This window comes from Amia ocellicauda, chromosome 8, assembly GCF_036373705.1.
Source record: "Amia ocellicauda isolate fAmiCal2 chromosome 8, fAmiCal2.hap1, whole genome shotgun sequence".
NCBI lineage: Eukaryota > Metazoa > Chordata > Actinopteri > Amiiformes > Amiidae > Amia > Amia ocellicauda.
The window spans coordinates 44,072,399-44,094,853 of record NC_089857.1 but is presented as its reverse complement, the minus strand read 5'-3'; the positions used below and the strand labels follow the sequence as shown (position 1 = coordinate 44,094,853).

General features: G+C 43.8%; 1 protein-coding gene across 4 annotated transcripts in view; it reads left to right on the top strand.

The window, feature by feature from the left end:
• Window positions 1-22,455, top strand: part of epb41l4a (erythrocyte membrane protein band 4.1 like 4A) — a 68,974-nt gene that overhangs the window by 37,989 nt on the left and 8,530 nt on the right. For 3 of the 4 annotated variants that reach the window (XM_066711597.1, XM_066711595.1, XM_066711599.1), the window contains exons 4-17: window positions 1,819-1,870; window positions 3,288-3,366; window positions 3,866-3,963; window positions 4,106-4,226; window positions 7,167-7,254; window positions 7,510-7,598; window positions 8,268-8,331; window positions 13,476-13,567; window positions 14,414-14,491; window positions 16,453-16,574; window positions 19,354-19,444; window positions 19,625-19,708; window positions 21,238-21,351; window positions 22,364-22,411. In XM_066711597.1, the coding sequence (XP_066567694.1) occupies window positions 1,819-1,870; window positions 3,288-3,366; window positions 3,866-3,963; window positions 4,106-4,226; window positions 7,167-7,254; window positions 7,510-7,598; window positions 8,268-8,331; window positions 13,476-13,567; window positions 14,414-14,491; window positions 16,453-16,574; window positions 19,354-19,444; window positions 19,625-19,708; window positions 21,238-21,351; window positions 22,364-22,411 (1,220 nt within the window). The remainder of the gene's footprint in view (window positions 1-1,818; window positions 1,871-3,287; window positions 3,367-3,865; window positions 3,964-4,105; window positions 4,227-7,166; window positions 7,255-7,509; window positions 7,599-8,267; window positions 8,332-13,475; window positions 13,568-14,413; window positions 14,492-16,452; window positions 16,575-19,353; window positions 19,445-19,624; window positions 19,709-21,237; window positions 21,352-22,363; window positions 22,412-22,455) is intronic. The other variant, XM_066711598.1, reaches the window with a different exon arrangement.

The following is a 22,455-nucleotide window of genomic DNA, read 5'->3' as shown; positions in this document are numbered from 1 at the left end:
TTCAGAGCTCCTAGAAAGCAGTCTTCAGTTTTCTTGAGATTCCCGATGTCCGCCTCCTCTCCAAGCTGGCGGTCTCTAATTAGCCGACCTGAGATTTGCTCCTCGGCAGCGAGAGAGTCGCAACGAGAGAGCTCTTGTTGAGCCGTTGGAAGTGGCTCCGAGCCCCGCGATGTGGCCTCCTTGCCCTGCCGTGCGTTTAATCTACAACCGAACTGTGTTTCTGGTTCTTCCAGAAGCAAAATTATAATTCTACCTACAGAGCTCATGCACGGCATTGTTTTAATTGTAAGAACAGAAGCTTTGCAATTCCAGCACATTGGCGTAGAAAACAACATCAAACACAGGATGAAAAAAGCCAACACATTCATTTTAATGTATCAGGACCCTTATAGTGGTTCATATTCTTTAATGAGGCAGTTGAATACTTATAAAATATTTCCAAGTACAGTGCAGTTTTCAAGGCATCAGTATAATACAGCATAATTGGGTCTTAAAGCCGAGACACGGTGCAGTAATGCTGCTGCCACTGAGCACGATTAACTGCGCTCCCCATAGCCACGGCTCAGAATATCTATTCACGGGTGGCACATGTCCATTAAATTGTGATTTATTGTCAGTGAGATATTGTCATTCAGGACCCTGCACTGTATGCAGTTGCTGCCGTTTTAAGGATCCGCCCCAGGACACTGATTATCCACATGGAGAAGAGGCAGCTTGCTTTAACTCAGAAACCGCAGAGCAGACAGATCTGCGGTGTGGATTGTGTTCTGTGCTCACAGGTTTGTGGCCAAAATAAATGGCTGCAGAGAAAGACAGGGTCAGTCCCAAATACTAGAGTAAATGATCTATAAATGACGAAAACACAGGAAAAACACGTCCATTTCCAGATGTAAACCCACATTATACGTGTAAATTCTACTGATATATTCTTATATGCCTAAATGGCCGCATTATAACAGTGTAAGATAACGGGTCAGTTTATTGTGTGTTTCAAGGTGCAGTAAGTTGCTGATGGGCGTTTCATGGTTAGCAGTGTGTAGTTCAGGATAATGTCAATGCGGGAAGCTGTTTGTTCTTGTGTGTGTGTTTCCTGTATTATCATCACACTCTCTGTGTTGTTGTGGTCTGTTGTGCACTGCTCAACACTTATACTCACGGCTTGCAGCTCCATCAGTGCTGTGAAGACCCACTCGAGTCGAATCAGTAAAACAGTATTAAACACTGGACTCGAGGCACAGCGGCACTGTGTCATTTGAACACCTCGTCACATGACAGCCATGGATTTGGTGACGTCAGATTCTCAGTATTGATCTCGCATGTAAACCTCCCTTTCTGGGATTTTCCTGCAAAAACAGCACGAGAGCTGTCCGTAGAGCTAACTGACATATGAATGCACTGCTTTGCCCTAATTGGCACGACGTTGGGTAAACAACAGCTCCTTTGGGGGGCATTTCAACTGAACCCTTGAGAGACTAGTTGTGACTCTCCCACCATCCCATTCGAATTGTTTTGTCCCATAAGTGGCTTGTTTGTTTGTTGGTTTGTTTTCTTGCTGCTGCATTCTACCCCCCCCACCAATGCTCATGTTTCTGGTGGTTCAATGCACAGGGGGGTCTGCTGTTCTGTGACCGAGCTAGCCTTGTCCTCTCTATTGCCCTATCCTGTGAATAACAACCACAGCGTCAACAACAACAATACATCCTATACAAGAAATGTCAAAGACCGCTGTAACACACGCATTATGCACTGTAACTTAGATGATTTGGTTTTAAATATTTTGTTAAACACTAATTATTTCATTCTCTGCTGTTCTTACAGTACTGGCTGGATCCTGCGAAGACCCTTGCAGAACACAAGGACTTGATAACTAGTAAGTACTCTTGTATATAATTTAAATATATGATCTTACGGTCTATTGTTCTGAATCATGGTATAAACACAGGAGAACTTCCCAGTTATAGGACAGATTTATTGTGGTATGTATTTATTTATGTGGTATGTGTGTTTATGTATAATTTTTCACCTAGACAATGATGTTCGCCCAGCTGAGCAATATTTGGTGATACTGTTTATTCAAGACCCAACCACAAATGAAACACATGGGATCCAGACAGGATCAAATGCCTGGCGTTTAGCTCGTTATGAGTTTCTCTAATTGGAAGATAGTGCTGTGTTGTTTCTCCGGCTCCTATGTCTCCTGCACACGTCCTTCACGTTGGGTACCAAGGGCAGCCTCATACATTTCAATCACATTTGACTCTTTTTTTTGTCTGATATAGGTTAATCAAGATCCCAATTAAACAATGATTCAATTTAAATATCATTGTGCCACACATTTTGCAAAATAATTATCAATCGCTCTTAGATTTGAAATCCATCACACAATCGTTCCCCCCAGCTGCTGACCTGAACGTCAGACAGATGAATATAGTTCTGCACCAAAAGGAAATATTATCTGTCCTCATATTCAAAGGATCCTTCAGCCTCCACCCCCTCTACTCATTCACAGTGTCAAACTATTTAAAAACTTAATGGTTAAGAATGTCTATCAGGCTCTCGTTATCGCCAGTTACTCTGAGTTGCGCTTCTCCCAGGTGAGATATGTTTAAATAAGAAATGATCGTCGGTACTTCTGTCTTTCTTTCTGTTTCCCGTCTCTTTAATTTAATGCGGTATGTACCTCTGGTGGATCATTATAAAAATAACAATTCAAAAGGATTATAAAACAAAAAATCAATCATATATTCCATTTGACCCTGTTTTGAATTAAAACATTTGAGTAAAATGATGTAATGTTGGTTTTCAGGAGGGGAAAATATAATTTATCCCATGTCATTTCTTTTCACATATCTATACATTTATTTGTATATTTCTATACTTGCTGGTAGTGTAATTATAGGAATGTCATCATATAAACACACACACACCTTTAATTTCACTTGTTTTTAAGTGTTTCGGACAAATGTAATACTGTGTTTTCTCAGTCCTTGAAAGGTTTCATTTTAAATCACGTCGTACCTCACAGGTCTGTTGTTGTTCTTTTTCCCATTAGCCTTTGCATGTCCATGTCATGTATTCAGGTTGAACAACGGTCAATAGACTTCTGATGACATCATTATAACGCGCCATGACTTGTGTTTGCTTGTTCATGTAAAGACAACTATAACAATCTCAGTAATATCGTCAGCACCGCAGAGGTAGAAGCTGTGATTGTGAGGGAAGTGAGGAAAGCCCATGGGGGATTTGTTGAGTCTTCAGCGTGTTAAACAAAGTCTTATTTTTCCCAGCAGGGCCGCCGTACACGCTGTATTTTGGAGTCAAGTTTTACTCAGATGACCCTTGCAAACTTAAAGAAGAAATCACAAGGTATTTTCCCCATGCATCACAACCGTTGACACCGCATGTTCCTCTTTGTGTCCCGGGTCACCTGAATGCGTGTCATGTGCGTGTCTCAGCCGCAGTTCTGCAGTTCCACGCGCTGCAGATCAGAGACTTGTTTCTGCTTACATGTAAACAGTCTTGTGAACTGGACTCCAGAACGGGAGAAAAGCAGCTACAGCCGACACACCCCCCAAGAACAGGGTCTCTTATATTCTGTAAAGTGGAAGATATTTCAGTGGCAACATCTAAGGTTTCTTATAATAAATAAAAAAACATGTTGTTTTCACTCATGGATCAGTGTGAAAACTGATTTCACTGTCTCCTGCGAACTCGCCTCATGGGGGCCTGGGGGGGGTTTGGTTTTTCTCATCAGGGACCCACACAGGGGCATTTTGTATACCAGCCGAACGCGCCGAGCAGCGGCCGGCCCCCGTGTCCGAGCCCCAGTGACCAGCGTCAGGCTTTTCTCTGTCCCTCATTTCAGGTACCAGTTCTTCCTGCAAGTCAAACAGGATGTCCTGCAAGGCCGGCTGCCGTGCCCGTTCAACATCGCCGCCCAGCTGGCCGCCTACGCCATCCAGTGTAAGTGCAGTGGCGCACCCCCCCCCCCCCGGCCTGTGCGCGCAGTAGTGCCAATAGGGCAGGGGAGTCAAGACCAAACACAGTTAGGATTAGCTAAAGTGGTGGGTCTCATGGTGCTCCTTGTCTTCCCACTGTCTTTCAGCTGAGCTGGGCGACTACGACCCTTACAAACACACAGCGGGCTACGTGTCAGAGTACCGCTTTGTTCCCGACCAGAAGGAAGAACTGGAAGAAGCCATCGAGAGGATCCACAAGACTGTGACGTAAGGGAACGCTCTCACCCGCCTGTGCTCTGACACCCTGATCCCTCCTGCAGGAGACTGCTGGTATAGATAATGAAGGTGAAGCGTGGCAGACGATTAGACTGCCTTGGCAATCCAGAATTGCTTGAAGAGTTGAGAGGCGCTATAAATACCAAAAAAGCTAAAAAGTGAGAAATGGTATTTAGTCTCGATTTATTACGCAAAACTGAATACAAGTGTAATATCTTGCCCACCTGATTTATCAGTTTGTGTTTCTTCTCCCTCTTTATTCCGCATTTCTGGACTCAAACACGAGCGTGCCCTTGGACAACCCTTGGATTCGACCTTGTTGTTTTTCGGAAATGCCTTTTCGAGGCAGCAGCCAGTGAATGCCAGTGTTGCATCCGTGCTGGCCGGGGTAGAAGTATGACCCCTGTACTAGACAAAGAACATAAGAAAGCTAAACATACTGTGTACAGTTCTGGGCTCCACACTTTGAGACAGATATGCTCTAGAGGCACTTCAGAGGAGAGCAACCAGACTTATTCCAGGTCTGAAGGGAAAGTCCTACTGAGAGACTGAGGAACTGAACCTTTTCACCCTGGAACAGAGGAGACTACGTGGGGACTTGATCCAAGTCTTCAACATCATGAAAGGCATCGACCACATCAAACCAGAGGAGCTTTTCCAGATCAGCAGGGACACACGCACCCGGGACACAAATGGAAATTGGGCTTCAAGGCATTCGAGACAGAAAACAGGAGACACTTCTTCACACAGAGAGGCGTCACAATCTGAACAAACTCCCCAGCGATGTGGCTGAAGAGACAATTTGGGAACATTCAAAAACAGACTGGATAGGATCCTTGATCACTTAGTTATTAATGGACACCTTAGTTATTAATTTTGGGAATGGCCTAACTAAAGTCAAGTGAAAAAAACCAAAAGCAGTTATCAACTGATCCTCCTCCACAGACGCCTCTCGAAGGCCATGTGTCCCTACCACAGGGCCAAGAAGGACCTGAGAGCAACAGGAGGCTGTTGGTCTCCAGCAGGACTGAGTTCCTGGCAGGGCGAGAGTCGTTTTCAGGCGCGTCTCACACAGCGAGAGTCTGAAGCTTTAGCTGAGAGAGTGTGTCCTTCTGTGATCAGGACTCGGCAGTTGGTGACATCACACAAATGCAGATGATTTGAGAGACAGAAAAAATCCTTTTGATCTGCAATGCTGGCGTTGCGCTCGAAGGCCAGAGGCAGCAATTTCCACACTTCAAATCAAGGGCTGGGATATTAGCATATAAACGATGCTGACTGGTTTGATTCCACTTTAGATTGTGATACACAACATTTTTTAAATCTTTACAATGCAGGATATTTTAACAGTCTTAATAATGATAGTCGCCATCCTCTACTGATGTTATTAACACAAGGTCCATTGTTATAAAGTGTTTGTTAGTCAGTTATTAAGCTTTCATTAAGAACATAAGAACATAAGAACATAAGAAAGTGGAGGAGAGGAGGCCATTCCCAAATAAATTACTAAGGTGTCCATTAATAACTAAGTGATCAAGGATCCTATCCAGTCTGTTTTTGAATGTTCCCAAATTGTCTCTTCAGCCACATCGCTGGGGAGTTTGTTCAGATTGTGACGCCTCTCTGTGTGAAGAAGTGTCTCCTGTTTTCTGTCTTGAATGCCTTGAGGCCCAATTTCCATTTGTGTCCCCGGGTGCGTGTGTCCCTGCAGATCTGGAAAAGCTCCTCTGGTTTGATGTGGTCGATGCCTTTCATAATTTCGAAGAAACAATTGCTTGGACATCAGTGTCTCAGTTCAATCTCAGGGGCCAATGGAGTCCATTCTGACCGCACTCTCCTCATATTGTCCTGAACATATTTTTTCTGTTGCATAATATAACGAGTTGCTCTATATATAATGAGTCCTACCTTTAGTTTTCTGCAGTTTGTATAAATAAAACAGAACGTGGGAGATTGCCGAGACCTTGTATGCCGCGTGAGCACCATGAAGGCAGCGCCGCTTTACTCCAGGGTCTCGTGGCGGTGTCAGTCTCCCGTCTCACAGCCCGTCGTTTTTCACGGCACAGTGACATGTTCCACTTTACACTTGGCCACCCAATCTGGAGCAGATGTCTCGGGCTGATTAAAAGGATCAATTCACTGGACTCGAGCCCCCCAGCCCCAGGACATATTTATAAATAATGATGACCCAGTCTTTTCACAGATTTGCTCTCCATACAGCGCCGGGGAACCATCAGTGACCGTATTTCTGGGTTTTCAGTTTTTGTATGTATTATAATGTACTGATGAATACAATTGGAAACATTTTCACACAAACCAGAAATGTGTAATAATCATGTATTTGGTTTGGTGCTTTTTCTTGGGTCTTGGTTTGTTCTTTTTGACTTTAACGTGTTTGCGGTTTGTGCTTAACCACACGGGCCAATTTAAAAGTGTGGTTCCCATTATTTGAGGTATGAAATTTCGTTCTATTACACACCCATTGATCGGATACCCAAAGGAGATCTTGTTTCCTTCCGGCCGACGGTGACGAGGTGAACATGAAAGAGGAGGTGGAAATAAGTGGACTTTTATGTCTAGAGGGACGAGCGCACCTCGCTAGGTAATGCATTCTTGTTGTCTGTTGAAAGATCGTCGACTGGATGTGTTTGTTTTAAACACTAACGTCAAACACACACACACGACTCTCTGGCCTGTTTAATGTTTAAAATGCATGCTAGGAATGTGGAAGGTCTTTCGGGCCCTAAAGGTTCACAATTCAATACCGTTAATAATTAAACAGTGTGCATGAGCAGCCGAGGTAGTTCTGTGGTTTTGTACATTAAAGGGGCGTCCCATTGTACACCACAGGCAGGAACTGGTCTCGGGCTTATTGTCGGGTTATCAGTGCCACCGATCGAGACATTAATCTGAACACCTTCTGTCTTTCAGGGGTCAGGTTCCTTCAGAAGCCGAAATGAATTATCTAGGGATTGCCAAAACACTGGATATGTATGGAGTTGACCTTCACCCTGTATTTGTAAGTGTTTACATTGCTTGGATGGTTGCAGAATTACATTGGCACAGGTGCATTATGGTTATTTTTTTTAAATAGACACAAGACACAATTACACAAGCATATAGTCCCAGGAATGGGGTTTCACAAGCATTGACTTAATAATGTATAATTTTCTTGACTTATAAAGGATTCTGTAATGAACGCAAAGTATAGTCAGGTGCTGTGCGGCTTAATTGCATAATTGAAGCTCTCCTTGCTTAATCTTCACCTTCACAGGGAGAAAACCAGTCTGAATATTTCTTGGGCTTGACGCCGGTGGGAGTTGTGGTCTACAAGAACAAGACTCAAGTTGGAAAGTATTTCTGGTGAGCATGGCTGCACCCCCCCGCGCCGGTCCTGCCGAGTCCCGGGCGGGGAGTTTGCGTGCACCGAGGTCTCATAAATTCAATATTACAGGATTTGAAAATTAAATTAAATTCACTGCTAATGGGGTCATACCCGGTTTTGTTTAATCAGAACTAATCCAGTGACCAGGAGAAGGGTTTAGCTCAACACACGCAGTCTTGGGTTTTAAAGTGTAATGTGTTACAGTATTAGCATTTTAAAATATCGCCATCATCATCATCGTCAGTCTATATTAATCCAGTGCTGGATGAAGGCTCCCCAGGATTTCTCTACTTCGATCTACAGCTTCTCTTTTCCACGGCATGCCTGCAAATGTTATGATTTCTTCTTCTCATCTATGTGGTTGTTTTCTGGGGCCTTTGTCATCTCTTGGGATTCATTCAATGACTTCCTTTGTCAGTCTCTGATCTGTTCTTCTCGCAGTGTGTCCGGCCCATCGCTATTATAAACTTTCCTCTTTCAATGATGTCACACATTTTGGTTTTCTATCTCTTCTTGTTTTTCCAAGCAGACTTCTCTCCATGCTCCTCTGTGTCGTACGCAGTTTCTCTATTACTTTTGCTTTCATTTTAAAATATGAATGTATATCTGCACACAGTTTATGTCTTTATGTATTTTTTACATTACAGGCCACGGATTACGAAAGTGCATTTTAAAGAGACTCAGTTCGAGCTGCGGGTTGTGGGGAAAGATGTAAGTTTTCCTTATTTTTTCACTCAAGCAACACTGAGAGATGAGCCCCCATCACAATGAGAATTAGGAAATTAGTGCATTCGACACGCCGGCTCCATTTCTCTTCCCTTCATCGCATGTATTGGAGTAAACTAATCTCCTTCCAGAATCATATCCACATAATTTTGTTTTTTACTTTGACAGGAGTAGGAACTACTTTTTCACACATTTCAGAGTGGGAAAGAAACGGCACTTTTCATTAATTTTATTTCATGCTTGAGAGTTCTTGAAAGAAGACTCTTTGGAGGATGTAACCTTTGAACGATTTATTTGATGCATTTTTTCTCACTTTTTCAGAAAGTTAATTACTCTAAAGAGCTTTAGGACATAGGCTTTATGCATTCATGTGTTCCCACTTAGGATTTATTAATACAACTGTCTAGCTGCAGAGATTAAAAAAGAAAAAACCTCTGGGCATTGTCTCCTCTGAAGAAAAATCTTCAGAGCTTTTTCTTCCGAGTGTCTAATTTATGACACAGTTGTTGTCTAGCAACAAATACCCAAGACCTGGTATATTTTTATTTCTTGTTAGATTTACCTGCTGCTCTGTTAATAGATTTTATTTGTAAAAGGATAGAAAGTGAAAAATGTGCCTGTTGTGAAATCAATGTGTGAAGTATGACCTTCAAGGGTCATTTTGATCTTTGTGTATTACTCAGGAATAAATAATGTAACACTAATAATAATAATCTGTTTAGAGTCCAGCATTATATTCCCAAGCAATTGTGGTTTTCGGGGGGTGGGGGACCAATCGTCTGTGGACTGTGAAGTCTTCATTAGCGAGCTTCGTCAGGTAGCTGAGATGATTAGATATCTGCTCCATTTTTATATCTTCCAATTCACAATTCTGAACGCCGGCGCTCCCGACACACCGGGTCGGTCAGAGAGAACCGGTCAGCACGGGGTCTCGTGCACCGCGATCATCCCCGTGTTCATGTGGCGCTGGTGAGAGATGTGATGGCGAGACCCCCGGCTGCACCTACAGTGTTTTATTTCCATTTCCTTCATTGTCTTTGAACAAGAAATGGACTTTATATATTAACCTGCCAGTTCAGGCATCGAAGCTTGATTCAGTTGTTTCTGTGCAATCCTGGGGTGACTCCTCGGTCACAGACGTGTCAGTGGGGACTTCTGTCTCCTCTTTCCACAAGAAAAGATCTGCTCTACTTTTACATTTTCCAATTAGCAGATCCAAAAGCTTACAGTCCTGTTGTATCGGGTCAGAGAGACAAGACCATGACATATAGCACTCGAGAAAGGAAAAGAAGCTTTATTGCACGTCTACAGCACTTAAAAATATCTGAATTGCCTGGAAAACTCCAACAGTAGTCTAGTTGTAGTTGAGGTATTCATTTTAAATGCTTTGCCAAAAGTGCCTTTGTGCTTCTTCAGAAATGTAAAAAACGGGAGTATTTGAAGCCATAACAGCTATATTTATTTTGAAGAAACAGGTTTCATCCCGATTGTAACGACTCTCTGTGTGAAGAAGTCTCTCCTGTTTTCTGAAAAGGCATTCAAGACAGAAAACAGGAGACACTTCTTCACACAGAGAGGCGTCACAATCTGAACAAACTCCCCAGCTATGTGGCTGAAGAGACAATTTGGGAACATTCAAAAACAGACTGGATAGGATCCTTGATCACTTAGTTATTAATGGACACCAAACGAGCATGATGGGGCGAATGGGCTCCTCTCGACTGGACACTTTCTTATGTTTCTTAAATCATCTGAGACTTAAGATTGCAACCAATCATGTTGAACACTTGCTTTGTTCAGTGATGTTATTTAGAGTCATTTGTAAACCTGGTTGGGTTCTCCACTGATCGAAAGCTTAGATTAGTCCCCAGTCTCATTGAACCAATGAGTGAGGGTGTCCCATAATGCTTTGCTGGTCTGAGGCTGGGCTGGTAGCCACTCCTGCTGTCACGTGATCTTTCCGAATCACCTGCGTTAGGACACAGACAGAGACACTGCTGGTTCAGCGCTGAGGACAAGATGTGTGGGCTGCGCTGAGTTATAGCTCTGCTGTTATCAGCTGGTGCTAAACCGCAGTATTCACATTCCAAGGAGACCTACAGCTTATTATTGCGGTAATTTTTCTTCTCGGTTATGCAAGCTTCTGGTTTGGGAACGTCCCACCCCCCCGGAGGAAGAAGCATGACTGAGTTCTCATGCTTTTGTGAGCGTGTGCTGAAGCGTGTGGAGTGTCTTTAACCACCCCTCATGGGATGAGTTTGAATGCCCTCCTTTCATAACCTCCCCAAGATCTGCTAGCCAGCTGTCCTCCTGCAGGTTCAACAGCCTCTGTATTTTCCGGTGGAAATACGTATAATATAAACATGAATGAACAAAAACGTTTTCACTGGAGAGTCTCACGAATTCACAGAGGAATACCTACAAATTGTGATCGCTTTTGTAGACATTTTTAGAAGTCTGAGGCCTTTGAGCTGGTGCCGCTGCTGGATGCCCCACCTCACGACCGATCCCCCTCGTCGCCACAACACAGACTCCACTGTCTCCAGGGGAGGTGGACCTGTGTTCGTGGCCCGAGATCTGGAGCCAGAGGGACTTCGTTGCGACGGGGGACGTCCAGTCGGACAGATCTCAGATAGAAATGCAGGAAACGAGGGCCACGTGGCGCGTTAATCAGTTAATCCAGTCACAGCGCCGCAAAATCCCTTTAAAACAATCCCGTAATTGTGCGTTAATTACAAGATTAGACATTGTGCATTTAGAAACGGCCCTGAAGGATCAACAACAACACAGCTGTTTGTTCAGTGCAGATACCCTGGAAAGCACAGGGGTGCATATGCGTCTGCTGTTTGAATGAAACTATTGTTGTTTTCATGTTTAGATGGAGGCTTTTAAGAGAATTAATGCCAAGACAATGCCTTTTTTGTGTGTAACATTTCCTGTTTGGTTGTAGTTATTTCTTCAGTATTATTCTGATTTTGATTATTATTATAATCCGTCTGTTTCTCAATGGTGATGCTCCAGATGTTTGCCTCTGGGTTTCTGTACGATTGCTGAGCACCATCACATGTCGACAGCCTTCTCTGTCCAGAAAAAAAAACTTTAAATGGATGGCTGTGTTGAAAATGAACAAGTTTGATTAATCACAACGGCAGTGTGTACTGTGTAGATTTCATGTCACCTCACATGTAAACACAATATACAGTGATGTTATTCTGTCAACAAAATACAGAACAGCATGTTGGCTGGAAAATGTATACGCATTCCCTGATCAGATGCTTCCTACTTTAAAATGAGATCTTGAGAATAACAGACACTGCGGGTCTCAGCTGGAGCTGTTGTGTAGTGTTGTAGCTTTTATAAGCTGTCAGCACATTCCCCACACAGATATGGAGGACAATGCTTGGCAATTACAGACAGCTGACTAGATAAAGCATACGTGGCTATGGGCAGAACTGTAATTTTCAGATTTTTTTGTAGTAAATGTAAAATATCCTTGCCTTTGTCACTAAGTAGAACCCTTGCTTCTCTTCAAATTTCCCCTGAGCATTTAAAATAACCCCTGGAGCTCTGTTACCCATAACCTGCAAACTGGGACATAGTCAGAGAGTCTGTGAATGTGTCCGATCACATGCTGTGCACCTGTCGGGTTAATGATGTCAAGATGACCTCCAACTCCGAGCACTGAAGGTCATTTTCAGAACGTTTTGGTTCTTTAAATCACCACACAGGGAGTTGTTATTTATTTGTTTGTTGGTCTGTTAATTATTAATTCATTTCTACTGCATTGCTGCTTTCGTTTATGATGCTTTAATGCATCTGCTCCCCACAATACCTCCGGACAGCTCACGGTAAACACGGCAAACACCGTAAAGCGTCTCCGGTGTTGAATGTGTCCAGGAGCTGTGCTAGTTTTCCAGCTTTTATGAAACATGGTGAAGACGCAGTAAAGTCAGTGCGTTGCAGTGACGTCAGACATGTTTACTGCAGCACACCGTAGTAAAACCACCGTTGGGAATAATAAAGCCACAGGATGTCGTGGTAAGGCAGAGAGAGGGATGTGGTAAAGCTTACCTTGATCCCAACCTTCACAGTCACGGTGAAACCCAGTCTGTGCGGGGTGTTACGGTGGGGAGACAGCAGGAAATGGTTTCGGGGGAAATTTACGGTGCTGCTGGCTCATACGGGCCTGGTTGTCGGCTGCAGCAGAAACGGGTGCCGGGATCGTGTGCGCCGGGAAGGAGCTAGAATTTAAATGACTTCAATTATTTCCAACATCACGGCAGGCAGAGCAATCTTCAGTTTTTTTTTTTTGGTTTGCAGTTCATATTCAAAAATGAATAGCAAGTCTTTACACATTCCACTTCCAGACCAGTGAAGCAGTGCATTTTTCATTACGAAACAAGGATGCCTCCTCAGATTTATCTCCAGGCAGAGCTCAGTAATATTGAATAAGGATTTTTAGTTTTAATTTGCAATTAAGTCCCACTTCAGAGCTGACTGCTGCAGGTGGGCTCGTTAAGGGATGGGCTCTCATTCAGCCATTTCTCTCCAGAAGGCTTCGGTTTCACATGAGGGCCGAGGACAGAAGCTGCTTGTGCTGTTTTCATGATTCCAGTAGCGTGGCGTGGAGGGACATTAAGTTACACTATGACATTTGAAATACCTTTATGTATGTATGTATGTATATTTAATTTGAGTTTATCGGTGAGATTAACTCGATGGCTGAACTTCTTCTGTGGCTTAAGATACTGAGTAATGAACTCGCCGCTCAGTAGCATGTGATCCCGTGTAAAGTGCGTCCAGCCCTGTCAATAATCTGTAATAGAGTATTTTGTTTCATTCTAGTTTATTTGAAGTGTGCTTTCAGCACGTTTCCCCGGAGCAGGCAGTGTCATGCGGCCACGATGTCTTAAAAGAAGAGCAGTCCTCCACGAGATTAAAATAACCCTCATTAGAAAATGCTTTTGTTGTTGTTGTTTTTCTAATAAAGTTATCCCCATTGAACTTAGACATGAAACCTCATTACCCACCTGCAGATATCTGGACAATGTGCATTCAGCTCCTGCCCTTTTGTGCTTTTTTCCCCTTCCATCTTTAAAAAACAACTCCTTGCGATGTTTGTGTTCCAGTGCAGCGAGACGTCGTTCTTCTTTGAAGCCCCCAATAAAACGGCCTGCAAACACCTGTGGAAGTGTTGCGTGGAATACCACACGTTCTTCAGGTAAGAGAGCAGAGTAAAAGACGTGTTTAATGGCTTCTACACAGTGCTGTGCTCCCTGCTTTCACATTCACATTTCCCGAGTCCCGTGGAGGAAAAACTAACAAGGGCAAGCAAAGTGAAGTGGAGCTGCAGACAAGTCAGAGAAATGCTTCAGGGTGCAGCTTCTTCTTATTATATATTTCTCATTTAACTTTTGCACATCAGTGATTGCTTTCTTTTCTTTTTTTTTAGTAAAGAAAGCACTTTAAAATCATGCTGTTAGTTTAAAAATATGTAAAAGCCCTCGCGGAGATGTTCGTTTCCGAGGTTAGGACGTGAAAGACGGACCTGTTTAAAGAGAGTTTCATCAAAGTCTTCTCTATAAGACCTCTGTTGACTGTGCGGTGGAAAGGAGCTGCTTATTCTATTCTGCCGTCTGATGGGACAGAGCAGTCCTGTTCAACAGCAGAGTCAGGATATCGGCAATAACAGGATAATAATCGGGATATTAGGCACAGGGCGAGAGGCTGAGACCGCGGTCGGCTGAGGACCAGGTGGAAAGTAAGCGATTCCTGTATTAGCACTCTCCCAGTTATTGTTATTAATGACTCAATTCCCAGTAACATCCTCTATGGCCCAGACCACCCTCTCAACAGACTGCTTACAGGTAACATATTGACAATCACACAAAAAAACTTTAGTTTGTGTCTGGAATTTGTCGCAGTGTTTTAAGAATCCTCTTAAAATAAAACCATGTTGCTTTTGGTTCCTGTCAGTGACCAATATGTATATATTTTCCAGTATAAGTGTATGTGAGTTTCACTTTTGGAAATATTGTCATTCTCTCTCTCTCTCTCTCTCATTTAGGATGCCAGAAAATGATTCCAACTCATTGACAAGAAAACTGACCAAGTTTGGGTCCCTGGGCTCCAAGCATCGCTACAGGTAAACAGATCGACACAGAACCATATATTCTCCTGTCAGTGGGTGCTTTAATGAGCTTAGCGTGTTAGAACAAACGAGAGGAGTACATTCTTCGTCATGTGCCCTGGGAGGTTTCTTAAGCAGCGCCATGTCTTTACTTCACCTTGTAACACAAATATACTTCCCCGGCTGTTTTATTATTCATAGCATCTGCCTCTCCGATTGTATCAGGAATGATACATGGTCTGCAGGAAGGGAGGTAAGGAGGGAATATGAAAAGTATATATATATCCTCTCACCTTTCCCAGTAGAGGACATCAGTGCTGGAGTTCACGAGGTACAGAGCTGTAGCAAATGGCTCTTCACAGCATTGTGCGAAGTCTTCATAAGAAGAACTCATTTCAGTGGCTCTCCCGTGGACAGAAACGGCAGAACATCCTGGATCAAAGTTTCATAGCATTTACTGCAGCATCCGCGAACCTCGAAGGTCCAGCTGTGAATCGCAGGCACCAGGGCCAGACGTGTCGGTAAAGATAAAGAGCTGTACTGGAAAAAATTAGGATTGCGCTCGGCTATTTTTGACACACTTTTATTTTTTATTGAATTGCCCGCACACTCCGGGGCGTCTCCAGAGAGCGGACCTGGAGGCGTACGGTTCTCCCACCAGTGTGTGCCGTGTATTCGGTGTGTGACTGTGGGCGTCACCTCTCAGAACTGACCCTGAGTAAAGCGTTTATATGTGTATAGGTGTGTGTGTGTCTGTGTCCATTTCGGGGGGGAGCTTGCCAGTCAAGTGGCACACGGGAGTCAATCTCCTGCCCTTGCTGGTGTCAGTCAGCGCTTCCAGTTGCCTGTCACCGACCTTTCGACACCCGTCTAACGAAGGTCGAGCTTGGTCTCTGTGCATCTCCAGACTCTGACAGCGACTGCTCTGGGGATTTCAACAGTTAATGGACACTGCGAGTCCGCGGTGAAAGGATCCCAGCGTGCAATGGTCGCACTACGCGGAGGAGCTTATGCCAAAGTTTGAAAAAAGAAAAGACTAAAACGTTAAGTGAAGCTGACAGAATGAATGGTCTGGGAAATTCTGACATTAACCTTTTGTCACATTGAGCAGATGAGAAGCTGACTTAATTCTCATGGTCTTTCAGGGGGAAAAAACCCAAAAGAGCAGCTTAAAGCAGCTCAGCTGAGACAATACGCCACAGTGTGAGTAACCGAGTCCCAGGGAGGGTTTTTTAACATGTTGCTGGTGACAAAATAATTTGAAAGACTCTTCTCCTCCGTGTCACACTACTAAAGGAAGACTTTGATGATGCATTCATTATCTCCCCACTGTTTCCTTCTGAAGTCTCATTATGCAGGGCGGCTTCAAAGGAGCATTGCGTTTCCTGAGTTGCCGTCGCTTCCTCTGTTTCGCTGCGGCGAACGGCACCCGGCAGGCCAAGCAAAACGCACGAATACAGACCATGCAAAGGGGGTACCGTGTTCAAACAGATTGACTTTCACAGAGTTGCTGCCTCACTCGCACAGACGGGTGCCTGGAGACCTCAGAGTAACGGCCGAGGGTGCGAGAGGTATCGGCAGTAGCAGAGCCAAATGGTAATTTCCCACCATGCACTGCAGCCTGACATGGCACCAAATTAAATCCTTCTGGAAAAACTTGAACATCAGTTTGGACTCTGAATCTTTGACCAGTTGCCCCCTTGTACCCATTCATTTGCATTGGTTTGGTTTTACTTGGTTCACACCTTGATACTAATTTCTCTAAAATAATACTGAAATAATTTAAAATGACTCGCTGCTGATTAATCTTGTCAGGTGGCACGCTTTCCCAATCAGTGTATTAAGTGCATAAAAGCAATTACAGTCATGTGTTACACATTAGAAGGGCTCTGCCAGGCTCTGCCATTCCTTGGAACCAAGGAATGTCATATTCTCTCTCTCTCTCTTTCTTTTTCTTTGTCTTTCTTTCTATGTAGTGGGAAGACCGCCCTGCAGATGAATAAGGTCCAGTCCATTCCACTCCCCCGGCCTGACCTACAAGTGTACAGGACCCGGAGCAAGACATACCCCAAGCGCAGCTCCCAGCCTCTCCACACAGGTGCGCCAGACGGGGCCCGGCCCGGCCCAGAGCGTCGCTCTCCCACCACTAACACTCCTCATGAAGGAATAAGACAGGGATTTACTTTCAGAAGAGGGGAAATAAAGAGAGGTTGGCTGCAAAGTCATTTCGAACCTCATTCAGGTTGCTTAATGGCTGCACAAGAAACATAACATTGAAAATTGTCTTCTGAGGAAAATATGTATTTATTTGAGTGTGACGAAAGCCCTTTAGCCTCGTCAGGACTTCCTCTGTTTCAGAAGAAGAAGACTTGCATTCCACTTGAGTAATGACACACATTAGTGTTCAGACACTGCGTGGGACTCTCACTCGAGCTGAGAAGAAACCGCTCGCTTTGTGAAATGGGGCTCATAGGCTTTCTGTTCAGCAAAGTGTATTTCCAGCATCTGTCTCTCCCTCTGTGTTTCGAGCGTAATTTCCTTCGAGCTCAGCAGCCCACCAGAGCCATCGGGGGTTTCTGGGAACAGTTTGCCAGGATGGTGCCAGCTCCTGTCATTTATTCATATAATTCCCCACTCCCCTTTCTTTTTTGTGTGAGTACAGCATTATTTATATCGAAGCTTCAGGGGTGAACCAGCGAGATCGTTTCAGATCTGGAGCCTCGTCTTTGTGTCCGACACAAAGAGGGACGCTGGGAGGTTGTCGAGTCGGCTGCATCAGACTGTCTCTCTCACCGTCTTGTTCCTTGCGAACCCTGAGTGACCGGCTCAGTTCACAGTAGAATTCAGTGCCGGTTCCCCTTCTCTTCCATTTTTTCCCCATTTCTCCTGCTGTGTAGCATCTCTCTCTCTCTCTCTCTCTCTCTCTCTCTCTCTCTCCCTGCCCTGAGGTCAGTCGCTCCTGTAATCTGGCCCTGGGTAACCCCTGCTCGCTGCTGGGACCTGGCACTCGTAGATTCCCAGCAGGCCTTTCATAGAGGCGGGGCCATTGTGTTCATAATGCCAAATATATGGCCGGTTGACGCAGTAATGTGCTTCCCTCGAGTTTCAGTCCTCCGTGTAATAAGCGTGTCGTTTTTAACAGTGGACTGATTGAGTTTAAGCCCCTGACTTTTTCTACGATTTCCAATTGTGTGCCGGGTATAGAGAAAACACACGCACACATATACAGTTAGGTCCATAAATATTTGGACAGTGACACCATTTTTATCATTTTGATGTGCTTTTCGATGTGAAACAATCAAGATGCTTTAAGTGTAGACTTTCATCTTTAATTTGAGGGTAGTTACATTCAAATTGGGTGAACAGTGTAGGAATTACACCCATTTTTATATGTGGTCCCCCAATTTTAGGGGCTCAAAATTATTTGGACAAACTAACATAATCATTAATTAAATTGTGAGTTTCAATACTTGGTTGCAAATCCTTTGCAGTCAATGACTGCCTGAAGTCTGAACCCATAGACATCAGCAGATGCTGGGTTTCTTCCCTGATGATGCTCTGCCAGGCCTGCACTGCAGTGTCTTTAGTTCCTGCTTGTTTTTGGGGTGTTTTTTGCCTTTGGTTTTGCCTTCAATCAAAACAAACCAATCAGAGAGATAGCAAAGGCATTTGGTGTCATTGGACACCAAACTCATTGGACGGTGCTTCACAGTGCAGATGGATAATGACCCGAAGCATACTGCAAAAGCAACCCAAGTCTTTTTTAAGGTGAAGAAGTGTAATGTTCTGCAATGGCCAAGTCAATCACCTGACCTGAATCCAATTGAGCAGCATTTCACTTGCTGAAGGCAAAACTGAAGGCAAAACGCCCAAGAACAAGCAGGAACTAAAGACACTGCAGTGCAGGCCTGGCAGAGCATCACCAGGGAAGAAACCCAGCATCTGCTGATGTCTATGGGTTCAGACTTCAGGCAGTCATTGACTGCAAAGGATTTGCAACCAAGTATTGAAACTCGCAATTTAATTCATTATTGTTAGTTTGTCCAAATACTTTTGAGCCCCTAAAATTGGGGGACCACGTATGAAAATGGGTGTAATTCCTACACCATTCACCCGATTTGGATGTAACTACTCTCAGTAGTCTACACTTAAAGCACATATTGATCGTTTCCTTTCAAATCCGCTGTGGTGGTGTACAGAGCCAGAATGATGTCTGTTGTGTCACTGTTCAAATATTGATGGACCTAACTGTATATATATACACTGGAGCCTGTGTAAAGACATTGATGCTGCACATTGTGTTTAAATCAATTTGGGCACAAGGGAAATATTCTGCGACTATTCAGTGACTTTAACTCCTCTTCAACATAGTAGAGTCTCTTCATCTTTTAGAATGAAAGGTGTGTTGTTGTATTGTGAATTTGTGGTAATTAGTTTATGCACTGTCAGCTAGAAGGGATGTTTTTTTAACTTCATGCATCTTCATTTCTGTTTGTTTTCTGGCCAGGCGGTGCTCTTACAGGGAATGATTGTGTAGACTGTGATATTCATAGACTTGATCAAATATTAATGCATGCTTTTACCGACTTAATATCTCTTTGTTCTACAATTCCTATTGATTATTCATTGTGCCCATGAAGATTATCATCTCAGCAGAAAAGCAGTTCGAATGATGGATTGTGCTGGTATTGGAAAAGACATTGTGGGAGGGTTTCTTGGCCATATTCAACCTTTTCAGTATTGGTAAATGGTAACCACATATTGGGAGGACTTTAGGTCGTATTTCCTGGTGTTGTCTGGGTGTTGTTTAAAGACTCGGACACATGGACCTGTGAAACGGCAAATGTTTATTTGTAGATGCGTGTCTGTCGTTTTAGGATGTAACAGTACGGGTCGAGCCAACGCAAAGCCTGAGAATGGAGAGAGTGAAGGAATCACCAAGATTACTGCACCGCCCCCCGTCAAGAGGTTAGTCATGCCAGCACCCAACACGACGATGGTCAAAAAACATGACTGATCCAGGAACAGTTACTAAAATCAGCACAGGAAGATCGCTGAGCTGAACAATTGTGGGACAGTCGACTGTGTGACCCCCTGTGTCTTGTTGAATGGATGTGTGATGACCTCCGTTTCTCTCTGATTCCCCAGTTCAAAAATAACTAAACCAGACAGCAGCCCGGAAGCCGAGCCAGAGAAGAGCAGTGCACCATGGGATGAGAACGGCCCCAAGAGGTACCACGTGCCCGACCGGATCGATCTATTCTGTCTGAACACGTTGTCATTCAGTTAGTGTTTGCATTTTAATCCTCAGGTATAATCGCACCTTATTGCTGTTGTATGTGTGTGTGTGTGTGTGTGTGTGTGTGTGAAATTGTGTGTGTGTTTGTGTGTGAGAGAGATTGCGTGTGTGTGCGTGTTTGTTTGTGTGTGAAAGCGAGTGTGTGTGTTCAGAATGACAATTCAGAGCAAGACATTACCGCTGAGGTCTCACCGCATTACGTTTTCCATCACGACTTCTCCATTAAAAAGTGAACTCAGGCCAGTGTAGGTGCTGTGGACCAATGTGATTGGAGGAGGAGCTGCTGGAGGTGGAGCCGCCCCAGGGACAGGAGAGCCGACTCTCGCACCCTGCGCTCTGACAGACGCTCCCCCTAGCGCTGAGCCCCCCCGCCTCTAACAGCGGCCACTGCGACACTGGGTCCCACCGGGACTCCCGCACCCCAGATGGCGAGGCTAAGAGCAGGGACATAAAAGTGACAAAGGAAGGCTATTTGAAAGCGATAAATATATAATGACCCAGAATGCTATCAAAGGAGAGTTATTATCCTGGATTATTAAGCTATTTATGTGCATTCCCATTCTCCTTATCAGATGTGATAAATCACCAGGACATCCAATAGATCTAGGAGTGTGTGTGTGTATATATATATATATATATATATATATATATATATATATATATATATATATATGTATGTATATATATATATATGTATATATATATATGTATATATATATATATGTATATATATATATGTATATATATATGATTTATTTATTTTGTGTTTGGGGATATTTTTTATTTGACAACAAGAGCTGTAAGGTGAATTTGAATTGATATCAAGTCTTCCATTTTATCTGTCTCAGATCAGTCCTGGGTGGTGATGATATTTTATTAAAAACATGAGACAGTGTCCAATCGAGAGGAGCCCATTCGCCCCATCGTGCTCGTTTGGTGTCCATTAATAACTAAGTGATCAAGGATCCTATCCAGTCTGTTTTTAAATGTTCCCAAATTGTCTCTTCAGCCACATCGCTGGGGAGTTTGTTCAGATTGTGACGCCTCTCTGTGTGAAGAAGTGTCTCCTGTTTTCTGTCTTGAATGCCTTGAAGCCCAATTTCCATTTGTGTCCCGGGTGCGTGTGTCCCTGCTGATCTGGAAAAGCTCCTCTGGTTTGATGTGGTTGATGCCTTTCATGATTTTGAAGACTTGGATCAAGTCCCCACGTAGTCTCCTCTGTTCCAGGGTTCCATATTGTTACTATTCTGTAAGAAATGGGTTTTGTTTGTATCAGAGACAGAACTATTTTGATGTTGATCGGCTTCATGTCACAATATTCAAGTGTCCCTCCATCACGGGACCCAAACGCATTGTTCTGACGAAGCTGCTGAGATCCCAGCGTGTCGTAACCATTCTGCCATCATTAGCAGTAGTCATATCATTGTCAGCGTCCATTGACCGTTATTTCTTCTTCCTGAAGTGGCCTGTACAACTCCTCGAACGAGCGGACCAAGTCGCCGAAGTTCCCGAACCCGCGGAGACGCACGCCGTCTGGGGGCAGCGAGAACGAGGCTGTGCAGACTGGCAGGCGCAGGTAGGGGGTTCTGTGTGTGGCGTGGCATCTCTCCTCACCTTCACCAGGGCTCCAGAGAAATATTTGGAAAATTTAAGCGAGGATTATTGACTTTAACAAAGAAAGGGAAATCCAAAATGCCTGTTCTTGCAATAACAGGCATTTTGGAGTACCCTTTCTTTGTTTAAGTCAATGTTCCCCACTTGAATTTTCCAAATAACAAAAAAAACAACACAGAGTGGTGCTGGACTGACATTACCACTGTCACCTCCCTCATTTATTATTGCTCATATTAAAGCCATTTACTTGGTATTATTGAGTGTGTGACAAACAACAGACTGTACTTTATTAGTTTATTCTACCTTATTCTACTGTACTGACAAAAACGCATAGCAAAATGTGAAATAGCGCTGTGTATATTTACTACAAGAATCTTATTTTTCTCCTGACGGGTATCGAAAGTTCATTGTTCAAGCCTTGCTGCAAGACATGGGAGAAATGTGCCTTTTTAAATAGGCTCTGAAACAACATCCCGAAAAATGGAAAGAGTACAACTAGATTGACTGAAAGTACCAGCTGAATGGTGATGGTTATGTGAAGGAAATAGTGTTTAAGAGGAGAAATTGAGGTGGATTCATGCATGCCTTTCAAACCCAAGATAAAAGTTCACTTTCAGAGAAACTGAGCTGCGTTCTCTCCACTTTACATCTGTTCCTCGGGTTTCCTTACAGTAAAGTACAATGATAAAGGCTTACTGGTTATGGACACATTTTTATGCTTTTATTTGTTTTTTATTTGAATTCTCATTTGGCACTGTGGTAAAAAAAAGTACATTACAAACCGTAAAATCATTGGGCAAATTCAGTTACAGTCCAGGATGCAGCTCCGTATCTGTGCTGTTCGAGGTATTAAAAGCAATGAAAATGCATCATATTGGGGGTAAATCACAGAATAATATAGTACAATAGGAGTACAACCTTCCAAATATCATTCTAGCCCTAATAACATCGCTCTCTTTCACTGTGTCCCTCAGGAAGGGCCAGAGCCATGACGACCCGGACTCCAAGCAGCACCGCAGAAGGTACGCTGGGTAGAACGATCCGCACAGTTCCCACGCTTCCACGA